Source organism: Tetrao urogallus, assembly GCF_951394365.1.
Source record: "Tetrao urogallus genome assembly, chromosome: 7".
NCBI lineage: Eukaryota > Metazoa > Chordata > Aves > Galliformes > Phasianidae > Tetrao > Tetrao urogallus.
This window is the reverse complement of record NC_136820.1, coordinates 31,130,338-31,142,662: the sequence shown is the minus strand read 5'-3', so window position 1 is coordinate 31,142,662 and position 12,325 is coordinate 31,130,338. Positions and strand designations below refer to the sequence as shown.

The following is a 12,325-nucleotide window of genomic DNA, read 5'->3' as shown; positions in this document are numbered from 1 at the left end:
GTACCTTCACTGTCAATAACTTATTTGCTAATGCATATTTATTTTAAACAAAAATAAGTATTCACTATTTTTTATGACCGATTTCCTGTTTCTGGTTTGGTTCCACAAGTAAATAAATTAACTTGACACTTAAGCTATTCCCACACTGAAGTAAATTTGTTTCATAATATTGTTCAGTTAAACTGTTCTAGTATCACAATAGAATAGATTTCAGTTTCAGGGGAAAAGAGTGTTTCCAGAACCCTTCCTCCGTGATTCTGTCATTTCATCAGTCCTTAGCCAGATAGGTAGGTTGGAGGTTGTGGTTTTTAAAAGATGTTGTTAAAAGTCACTTCCTGTTGAGTGGGATCATGCTTCTTTCTTGTCCCATTAGTTATGGAAAACATATGCAGGTAAGAATACACAGACACTCACAAGCTGATCAGCTTTTTCATCAAGCTCATCATTCCGTATTCTGAACCTTTTTATGCTTTTCCGAGTGGACTGTCTTTTCTGTCCAGTCAGTATTGATCCATTCAGTGCCCCTTCTGAGACACTTGATGCATTACTGTCTTCTTCCTGTAACTGATCTTCAGTTTCTGATGTCTGAAATGAAACACAGTATGATGCTAAAAATCATTTCTGGTCATATTGTCCTGTACATTCAAATGTTTTCTAAATAAAAACAACAGCTTTCTGTTAGATAAATGGAAGATTAGTGGGAACTGTGCAATTTTACACAACCACAAGCAAATACTGACGTTTTATTAAGTCCTCTCTATAGTCACTGGAATCATAGTCATTGTGCTAACACTTAAAAGGAGGAAAAAATTTAGCCATAATTTTTTTTCTCATTTGTTATCATGTTAAACTGTTCTGACAACACATAGCTGGGGCACTTCCTAGTATTTATACAGACTGGGGGAAGAACTCCTTGAGAGCAGCCCTGCAGAGAAGGACTTGGGAGGAAGTCCTGGAAGAGAAGCTGGACATGAGCCAGCAGTGTGTGCTTGCAGCCTGGAAGACCAACTATGCTCTGGGCTGCATTAAAAAAGGGGTGGCCAGCAGGGAGAGGGAGGTGGTTGTTCCCTTCTACTCGGCTCTTGTGAGGCCCCATCTGCAGTACTGTGCCCAGGCCTGGGGTCCCCAGTACAGGAAGGACGTGGAGCTCCTGGAGCAGGTCCAGAGGAGGACCACTAAGATGATTTAAGGGCTGGAGCACCTCTTTTATGAAGAGGTTGAGGGAACTGGGCTTGCTTAGCTTGGAGAAGAGAAGGCTCCAGGGAGACCTCATTTTGGCCTTCCAATACTTGAAGAGAGCATATAAACAGGAGGGGGAGCAACTGTTTACATGGGTTGATAGTGATAGGACAAAAGGGAATGGTTTTAAGCTGAGACAGGGAGGTTTGGGTTAGATAGTAGGAAGAAGCTTTTCACAAAGAGGATGATGAAGCACTGGAACAGGTTGCCCAAGGAGGTTGTGGATGCCCCATCCCTGGAGGCATTCAAGGCCAGGCTGGATGCGGCTCTGGGCATCCTGGTCTAGTGGCTGGCAACCCTGCACATATAAGGGGGGTTGAAACTAGATGATCATTGTGGTCCTTTTCAATCCAGGCTATTCTATAATTCTATGATTCATAAGTTCAATAAGAGAAGTCTTCAGCATGATGAAAGAGACATGAAGACTACAAGCTATTTCAAAGTTAAGACCTGATAGAAACAGATGTTCAGAAGACAGTTTGAAAGAGAACAAAAATATTCTAGATAGACTTGTCTGAATAACAAAACTGCAGGAGCCTGAGTCAATATAATTCTGGTGATTTGGAAAAGTACTTGTGTAAGAGTTTCTATTATCACAGTGAGGGTGATGAGGCACTGGAGCAGTGGCTTGCAGAGGGTGTGGAGTCTCCATCCTTGGAGGCATTCCAAATCCAACAGAACATGGCCCTGGCAACCTTGGACCTCAGATTCTTCCCTGTATTCAGAAGGAGTTGGACTAGAGAAAATATCAAGATCCATTAACCCGAGTTATTTCATGATTCTATAGGTTGGAAAAGGAATCTGAGAAGTTATCAGTTCCAGAACTTTATTTTTGTTACCACAATCTTTATTTTAATTTTCTCATATACTTTGCTTTTAATGTCATACTTCTTAAAAACTTTTCTGTTCATAATTACTGTAATTCAGAGCTTTGAGTTAAACTTGCACATTTTACCTTTATTTCTTTCTTCTTATGAAGTTCAGTACTCCTCAGGAAAGGTTTTTTTCCCTAGAGTTTTTCTACTGAGAAAACAATGCAATGTAGGAAGCACAATTCAGCACCGCACAACATAATAAAAGTTATGGAAAAAAAAAAATGAAAAAGCTACCTGCATATTAACAAGTTTGTAGTAAACTCCCTTCTGTTCCATCAGTTCATCATGAGTCCCCTGTTCTGTGATGACACCATGTTCAAATGCAGCTATAAGATCTGCGTTTCGAACTGTTGACAAACGATGAGCGATAACAAGTATAGTGCAGCCCTTCCTGATCTGCAGACATTATAACGATGGCTCCACATTAGCATTGTCAGGTACATTTAATATTTCCTCTCTTCATATTAAGGTTAAACAAAATATTTTAACTGAAAAGAATTTGGTGTTCTAATTAAGATCAGAATTTTCAATTAAGAAATATTGAATTTCAGACTACCTTTCAGTTCTGAGGTAATCAAAAACAAAAATGTAACAAATAAAATACTGCAAAACATATTTAATATAAAACCATATTTAATACAAATCAAAGTACTCTGGTTTTCCCTGCTGGACTATTACTTTTTAATCTTCTAAGCATTAAGATCAAAAGGTTTTTTTTGTTTGTTTGTTTATTAATTGCTCATTCACTATTCTTCCAGGTTAGGTATCTGATTTTACTAGAAAAAAAAAAAGACAACCACTTAGCATGTTAGTAACAATTATATTTCAGAGCATTTCACAAGTATTACAGATTAGTCCCTTACAAAGTAATTTTAATTGCTCTTGGAACCGGCTGCCCAGAGAGGTGATGGATGCCCCATCCCTGGACACAGTTGAGGTCGGGCTAGACAGGGCTCTGGGCAATCTGATCTAGCTGTAGGAGTCCCTGCTCACTGCAGAGGGGTTGGACTAGATGACCTTTAAAGGTCCCTTTAACAAAACAATTCTGTGATTTTGTAAACTACATGTTTGCTTTTTTGGAAATACTAATCTAACATTGTGCTTAAAATCATGCTTCTATTACCATTCATTAATAATAAAAATAAATCCCATAAATATCTAGCTTGACATGTCAAAGATAGTTTTCCAGCACATTTTGACAGTGCGCTCTGAAATAAATTGGTATTAATATCTAATAACTCAGTGAGTTAATCCAAGCTTTATAAAGTTCAGTGAAAACTGTTATGGATGGAATATTCTTGACAGACTTTCAAACTACATCTGACAGTTTGATATTGTTATACGATTTGAGAACTGGAAATTACACCCATTTAAACCATCCTATAACAAATGGTATATCTTTTCTTGGTAGTCTGAAAGCTTTGCTTTACTAAGGCAATCTTAAAAGGGTAAGAATCACATCAAAATGTAGAAGAAAATCAAGCTATTGACCTTAGTCATTAAAAGCAGAATGCTCCATCCATGTAAATGGTAAATGAAGATGCAGCAGAGGCTTGGTAAAGACTGTAGGGAAAAGTGGTCTATGTAGTAGTCTGATGTAAACCTTTTATAGAGGTATGCATTCAGCACAGAAAGAGAGAAAAGAAAGTAGGTAGCAGGAGGACAAGTACATACTGGGCACGCAACAGCTTGGCTTCCTCTTGCTTAACATTAGCAATTTCAGAGCTAGTCTAGTTGGAGCAAGCTTTTCCGGTATGTTCTGCCAGACACATCAACAGGGAGCGTCATCTCATCATATGACATTTTAAAGATAGGTTGGAGAGGTTAGAGGTATGTAACTTGTTTAAACTAGCTGTATAAGTCTTACATTGCAACAATCAGTTGGGATCCCATCAAATGTGTCTTAATCAGCAGTTCTCTGACCTACTGTCCCTGGGATTCACTTTATAGAGCATGGTTTGGGGGAAAGATCACTGAGCACGCCACATAGCTCCACAGAGCAGTGTGAACTGTCAGAAACTAGGACCAGTAGAAAGAGCCTCAGTCACTGCAGCTAATGGCAGTTTGATGTTCAAGCAGAAATTATCAGAATAAAAGATTATTATAGATGAGAACTTGGATTCTGTTGTCTGATTCTCCCAGACGTGACCATGTAGAGCAGGTAAAGCAAGTTACTTCTTCAGAGGCAAGAGAGTATAGGGAGAGGAAATGCTTTCTGAAGATACTGTCCACAGATAAACTGTGGTCAGTACTGGAAATATTTATGCAATGTTGATAATTTGTGTTTGCTTAGAGGATGATAAGCAGAGATGTATAATGAGAGAGAGAAATGGAATTAGAAAAAAAAAAAAGTGATTGACATGTGATTGATTCAGCCTGAGGAATAGGTGGAACTACTTTGTAAACAGTTCACATGATTGTTCAGAACAGACGAGGATTGGCTATTTTTTTCAGTTCTCCAGGTATTTTAAAAGGCATGTTTAGACGGCCTTCAACAAAAACTACCACTCAAAAACCCAACCAACCAATTACTTTGCTGTTAATAAGAACATAGCCCATGTGGATTCCTGCTTGGGAATAGTAGTCTGCATTGAGCACTTCCAACTTCCAAAAGTTTTTTTGGGAAAGCCTGGTGAAGTTCAGTCTGGCTCTTAACATCATTAACTTAATTCCATGGGCACATACAAAGTGCTTCCAATTCTTTGAATGAGCAGTGAATATTTGCAAGTTCAGGTTTATTTTAAAGTTTTTGGAATTGCAACTTCTTGCAGCTCTTCAAATAAAAAAGCAATACCGACCTTATCCAGCGCTGCCTGCACAACGGATTCACTCTCATTATCCAAAGCTGATGTTGCCTCATCAAGCAGAAGAATTTTAGGATTGCGAACCAGAGCACGGGCAATGGCTATTCGCTGCTTCTGCCCTCCACTCATCTGTGCCCCTCTTTCTCCAACCACAGTGTCAAACTTCTGCAAGACAAGCACACACATTTCCACCAACAGTCAGCTTGGTCCCCTCACCAAGGAAAGGCAGTGTGCAGAAAAGGCACCTCAGCGTTAGTAGCCCCAGCAGCATCTTCTCTTCCTCTAAAACACTGCATGTTAAGCATCTGCTTAAATATGCCTTCCTGTTTGTGTCCCTAGAACTCTCTCCGTTTCCTACATGCTCATCCAGCCATCATTTAATAATTTAAAGTTTACATTAATCTCAAAAGTGGTGAGGAAGCTCTGCACAGCTCTGCATATTCACAGCTCCGGGAAGAGGTTCCTCTGTTCAGGAGACGCCCTTCTGAGAAACGCTTTGCTAAGTGAGTAGGTTGAAAAGCAATTGTTTCAGCAGGACAGCTGGCCTGCTTACCTTGGGGAGCTTCATGATGAAATCATAAGCATTAGCTTCCTTGGCAGCTTTTTCAATTTCTTCCAGGGTGACATCCTCGCGGCCGTAACGAATATTTTCTGCAATAGTTGTAGCAAACAGCACGGGCTCCTGGTTCACCACACCAATAATCTCCCGCAGATATCTTACATTCAGGCTCTTCAGATCCTGCCCGTCGATGGTAATCTACAGCAGGGGAAGCAGACAAGCACCATTTACTAAGTGCTGTTGTCAAGAACTCTCTCCCCAGCCCAAAGCCTGTCTTTTTTAGGGGACACTTGGCCATGCCATTTGAACAAGGGCAGTGAGACCAGAAGCTGACTTCTTACAGCTGTGCCGTTAGAACACAGAGCAGTCTGCTCACTTGAAGAGTCTTACCGTGCCTTCCTTGGGGTCGTAAAATCTCTGGATGAGCTGAACAGTTGTACTTTTTCCACAGCCGCTGCCACCAACCAGGGCTACTGTCTGGCCACAATTAATCTTGAGATTCAAGCCTTTCAGTATCTGCGCTTGTAAGAAAGGTTGCCAAAAGTCAAACAAGATGTAAAACATCAGAGTAAACTTGCAGAAACTTTAAAGACTCCAGTGAAACATCCTTCACATTTACCAAACTGAGCAGAGATATCCGTGTATTCTTCATTTTGAATCAGGCTCTATTCCACTGATACATTATTAAACATATCTTCAGTGATTTTTCTCTCATTGTGGCCCGTTTCTGTTCTATCAGTGACTATAATACTGATAAAGTTCATATATGTCTGCAGTCATAACATTTGCTGTAATGTGATGATTGCCTAAGTTTGAACAGGCTCACTCAACATTTAAAAATGACAGCAGCCTCCACCAATAGAATTCTTAACTTTCCTATTATCAAGATATTAGAACTAGCACTGGAAATGTTGAATTCTTTTGTAGAAGATCTGTGAAGTAGATAATGCCATGGAATTAGACTGTTGATCATCCAAAAATTCTGGGAAATTTTGTAGGAGAGCTCTAGCAAGGAAAGGGAAAAACTGCATGTGAAACCGTGGAAGGGGGGACTTTGTAGTTTCACTGCATATTGTGAAGATACTGTTCCTTATACTGCTAACTTCAAAATTCAACATTTCACATGTGTTATAAAAGTGAAGGTCTGCTTTCCATGCAGATGTACTTTCTCCTCCCTCCACTACTCAGCCTCAGGGAGGTGATGAAGGTGCCAACAGTCACAAGAAAGAACTTTTCTTTCCCACTTACACTGCTGTCGGTGTCATGGTTTTATGATTTTTGGTCATCAGTATTCCACACCATAACATCATGTAATGCACTGGGGGTGGGGTTTGATATCTGCCGAATGTTCGTCCGACGGAGAAGAACTACATTTCCCCAGGAGGCTTTGCGGTCAGCAAGGGGATATAACTCCATGCAAGGACACCTGATCCTTCTTCTTCGCCTGCGCTTCGCTGTCTGCGCTTCGCTATCTGCGCTTCGCTGCCTGCGCTTCGCCATCTGCACTTTGCCGTCTGTACTTCAGTCACTCAACTGGACTGCACTTCTCACCCCAGCATTGTGGTGAGGTCTATACAATTCAAACAGATTCTCTCTCTCTCTCTCATTGTATTTTACTAATACTATATTTAGTAAAATCATTTGTTCCACCTCAGATTAGTGCTGTTGTTTTCAAGTATTTTGGGGTCCCCTGCTTCCCCTTTCCCAGAGGCGCGGATCCGCAGATCCCTCCGCCCTGCTGGTCACGGAACTGGGCCGGACCAGCCCATAAACCGTTGACATTTTTGGTGGAGAATGCGGGCAACAGTTGCTTTCTAGCTGTTTAGACTCTCTGCTCTCGGAGAGTTCCGTTGGGAAAGCTTATCTGTTTTACCACTACTCTCTGAAAACGTGACCTTGAGAACTCCAGGCGGACTGCCAGTATCGTAGGATATTTGTAAACTCTGAGCTTTACTATCTTGCCTCTGTAAAAAAAAGAAAAAAAAAAAAAAAAAAAAAATGCTTTCTGTAGTGAAACTGACTCTTAAAGGGCTGCACGCTGCTGCCTCTTCTTTCCTAATGCTCAAAACATACTGGGCATTAATTAAGCTGGCCACCTTGCTCTATGGAGCAATCGGCATATACAATCAATTGAAAACATGGGTGGAAATATGGACCTGGCACGTTCGTACAATGTGGCTTACAATTCCGGAGACAGCTGTCAATTTTACAGGACTGGGATTTTTTAAGGTTTCCAGTCTCACCTTTCAGCCTGTAATGCAGTTTTTGAATGAACACCTAGTCGCATTACTAATCTCCCTGAATGTATTGCTCATCATTTCGCTCAGTATTAGTATTTATTATATTTTGAGGATGTCCTCCCCAAAACCAGAGAATACTGAGTGGCAGGGAGTGTGGAGAGGTCTGGGAAAGACTTTAGACAGATGGAAATCTTCAGTCTCATGGAACTTTACTCTAGAACACCTGAAAGACCCCGAGAGTCTAAACAGCTATTTAAGGCAGGAATGTTGCGGCTTGGGCAGTTCTGAGGAGGCACATATGATTTGGGGCCTGGCTAATGCTTATCGGGCCTTATTCAATACTATCCTGGAGAGAGAGAGAGCTTCTGAAATTGAAAGGGAGAGTCTCAGGGAAAAAGTTCAAAATGAGCGAGAGAGTCTCCTGCTCCAGAGGAAAAACCTCCGATCTGAGAGAGATGCCCTCCGAATTGAGAGAGACTCCCTGCAATCCAAGCTCGACAATCTTCAATCTCAACAACACACCCTCCAATCTGAGCTAGATACTGTCATAATCGAACGAAACAAGCTCCAAGCTGAACTGGAGGATGAGAGCATTGGAACTGACCAACCTGATCAACCACAGGAGGCACCACAATCGATGTCAGTTGCCCCTGTAAGAGGACGGAAAACAAAGCGAATCTCGACTCAGTTAGAAGAGAAAAAAGAGGAGGAAAGAGGTCCAGAGGAGTGGCTCCGAGGGCCAAGAGAAGCACCTCTGAGTCCAGGGGAGGGGCCCTCAGTAAGACCACGGTCACCAACACCTACAAGGGCAAGAAGTCCTGGAAGAGCAAGAGGTGAGCAAGATATTGTTACCTTTGTTGATCGATCTCTGAAAATGAATGAAATTCGAAGTCTGAGAAAAGACTTCTCACGCCACCCAAATGAGCCTATTGCTACTTGGTTACTTCGATGCTGGGACAATGGGGCCAACAGTGTGTGGCTAGATAGTAGAGAAGCTCGCCAACTGGGTGGCATTGCTAGGGACTCAGCCATTGACAGAGGTATTAGTACATGCCAGAACCAGGCCTTCACCCTCTGGAAGCGGATGTTGTTAGCTGTAAAAGAAAGATACCCCTTCAAAGACGATCTGATGCCTGAGAAGAAGAAATGGGCTGATATGGAAGAAGGCATCCGTTATTTGAGAGAATGTGCTGTGGTGGAAACACTACATAGCCCCGATTTCATTCCTGATGAGCCAGACCAAGAGCATGATCCCGAGAGAGCCAGGTGTACACCAAACATGTGGCGTACATTCACAAAGACTGCACCAGAAAGGTACGCCAGTACATTTGCAGCTATGTATGGCAGAGGGGAAAGAAGACCCCTTATAAATGAGTTGCTTAATAAACTTCAAGACTTTGAGTTACATTTAAGCCCTCTACGAGCTTGTGTTTCAGCCATTGAAAAAGTAGCTGAAAAGCTGGACAGAATGGAGAACAAACAAGAAGATATAATAGGTAAACTATCAATCGTGCCTGATGCCGATGAATACATGGTGGTAACAGATACATCCAATGAGGAACAGAATTCCCAAAACAGCCTACTTGAGGGGCTAATCAACTTGATTTCCTCCCAGTCAGTGTCATCCAACGTCTCAGCTATCAAAAGAAGACGTCCTCCTGCTCGAACAAGTGACAACAGTAAGACCACGTCACGTTTTGCCTTGTGGCATTACCTACGCAACCATGGAGAAGATATGAAGAAGTGGCATAAGCAACCTACTCCAGCACTTCAAGCACGGGTAAAAGAATTACAAGACAAATCAACCACCAAGGTGAACTTCTCCAGAAAGGTGATTGCTCCAGTTGCTGCAGACAACGGAGGTAACAAATAGAGGGGCCCTGCCCCCAGCCAGGGGGGGGAAAGGGATAATAGAGTTTATTGGACTGTGTGGATTAGATGGCCTGGCACATCAGAATCACTAAAATATAGGGCCCTGGTGGATACTGGTGCACAGTGCACTCTAATGCCCTCGAGTCACCAAGGGACAGAATCAATTTATATTCATGGGGTGACAGGAGGTTCCCAAGAACTGACTATGTTGGAGGCCGAAATCAGCCTCACTGGTAGAGACTGGCAAAAGCACCCTATTGTGACTGGCCCAGAGGCTCCATGTATACTTGGTATTGATTACCTCAGAAGGGGATATTTTAAGGATCCCAAAGGGTATCAATGGGCCTTTGGAATAGCTGCTGTAGACACAGGTGTTAAGCAGTTATCTGTTTTGCCTGGCCTATCAGAAGATCCATCTGTTGTGGGGTTGCTACAAGTGGAAGAGCAACAGGTACCGATAGCTACAAAAACGGTGCACAGACGGCAGTATCGCACCAACAGGGATTCCTTGCTCCCCATTCAGAAGTTAATTCATCAATTAGAGAATCAGGGAGTGATCAGCAAAACTCACTCGCCTTTTAACAGCCCCATATGGCCAGTGCGTAAAGCCAGTGGAGAATGGAGGCTGACGGTGGACTACCGTGGCCTGAATGAAGTTACACCCTCATTGAGTGCTGCTGTGCCAGATATGTTAGAACTCCAATACGAACTGGAGTCAAAAGCAGCTAAGTGGTATGCCACCATTGACATTGCTAACGCCTTTTTCTCCATTCCTTTGGCCAAAGAATGTAGGCCACAGTTTGCTTTCACATGGAGGGGCATTCAGTATACCTGGAACCGTTTGCCCCAGGGGTGGAAACATAGTCCAACCATTTGCCATGGGTTGATCCAAGCTGCACTGGAACAGGGAGGTGCTCCTGAGCACTTACAGTACATTGATGACATCATTGTGTGGGGCAACACAGCAAAGGAAGTTTTTGAGAAAGGAGAGCAAATAATCCAGATCCTTCTCCGTGCTGGTTTTGCTATTAAGCGAAGCAAAGTGAAAGGACCTGCCCAGGAGATTCAGTTCCTAGGCATAAAGTGGCAAGATGGCCGTCGTCACATCCCGACAGATGTGATCAACAAAATCACTGCCATGTCTCCCCCCACTAATAAGAAAGAGACACAATCGTTTCTGGGTGTAGTGGGTTTTTGGAGAATGCATGTTCCAAACTACAGCCTCATTGTAAGCCCACTTTATCAGGTGACACGGAAGAAGAATGATTTTGTGTGGGGTCCTGAGCAGCAGCAGGCTTTTGAGCAGATTAAACAAGAGATAGCCCGTGCTGTGGCCCTGGGGCCAGTACGGATGGAACAGGATGTGAAGAACATCCTCTACACTGCTGCTGGAGAGAAAGGCCCCACTTGGAGTTTGTGGCAAAGAGCCTTAGGAGAGACCCGAGGCCGACCCTTGGGATTCTGGAGTCGAGCCTACAGGGGGTCGGAGGAGGGCTACACTCCAACTGAAAAGGAGATCTTAGCTGCGTATGAAGGGGTTCGGGCTGCTTCCGAAGTAGTCGGTACTGAAACACAGCTCCTTCTGGCACCTCGACTGCCAGTGCTGAACTGGATGTTCAAGGGAAAGGTTCCTTCCACCCATCATGCTACTGATGCCACTTGGAGTAAGTGGGTTGCACTGATTACACAACGAGCACGGATGGGGAACCTCAGCCGTCCAGGAATCCTAGAAGTCATCATGGACTGGCCTGAAGGTAAAAAGTTTGGAACACCACCAGCAGAAGATGTATCTCGTGCTAAAGAAGCCCCACCATACAATGAATTACCAGAGAATGAAAAGAAATATGCCCTGTTCACAGATGGATCGTGTCGTATTGTGGGAAAGCATCGCAGATGGAAATCTGCTGTGTGGAGCCCCACACGACAAGTTGCAGAGGCCACCGAAGGGAAAGGAGAATCAAGCCAATTTGCAGAGGTAAAGGCTGTCCAACTGGCCTTAGATGTCGCTGAACGGGAGAGGTGGCCAATGCTCTATCTCTACACTGATTCATGGATGGTAGCAAATGCCTTATGGGGGTGGTTACAGCAGTGGGAGCAAAATAATTGGCAAAGAAAGGGCAAGCCTATTTGGGCTGCTGACCTATGGAAAGATATTGCTACCCGAACAAAAAATATGGTTATAAAGGTGCGTCATGTAGATGCTCATGTGCCCAAGAGTAGAGCTACAGAAGATCAGCGAAATAACCATCAGGTAGACCAAGCTGCCAGAATTGAGGTGGCTCAAATAGACCTGGACTGGCAGAACAAGGGTGAGTTATTTTTAGCTCGGTGGGCCCATGAGACCTCAGGTCATCAAGGGAGAGACGCAACATACAAATGGGCCAGAGACCGAGGGGTGGACTTAACTATGGATGCCATTGTACAAATCATTCATGACTGTGATACATGCGCCACAATTAAACAAGCTAAGAGGATGAAACCTCTCTGGGAGGAAGGGCGATGGCAAAAGTACAAATATGGGGAGGCATGGCAGGTTGATTATATCACTTTGCCACGATCTCGCAATGGTAAGCATTATGTGCTCACCATGGTGGAGGCAACAACCGGGTGGCTCGAAACATATGCAGTACCCCATGCTACCGCCCGAAACACCATATTAGGTCTGGAGAGGCAAATCCTGTGGCGACATGGCACCCCGGAAAGAATTGAGTCAGATAATGGGACTCATTTTAAAAA

At 43.3% G+C, this 12,325-nt stretch overlaps 1 protein-coding gene across 1 annotated transcript in view; it reads right to left on the bottom strand.

Annotated features, from left to right (window-relative positions):
• LOC306948497 (ATP-dependent translocase ABCB1-like) overlaps positions 1-12,325 on the bottom strand; it is a gene marked incomplete at both ends in the record, with an annotated part of 48,518 nt that overhangs the window by 20,736 nt on the left and 15,457 nt on the right. The window contains 5 exons of the mRNA XM_079538136.1: positions 415-585; positions 2,349-2,510; positions 4,913-5,083; positions 5,472-5,675; positions 5,868-5,993. Of these exons, the coding sequence (XP_079394262.1) occupies positions 415-585; positions 2,349-2,510; positions 4,913-5,083; positions 5,472-5,675; positions 5,868-5,993 (834 nt within the window). The remainder of the gene's footprint in view (positions 1-414; positions 586-2,348; positions 2,511-4,912; positions 5,084-5,471; positions 5,676-5,867; positions 5,994-12,325) is intronic.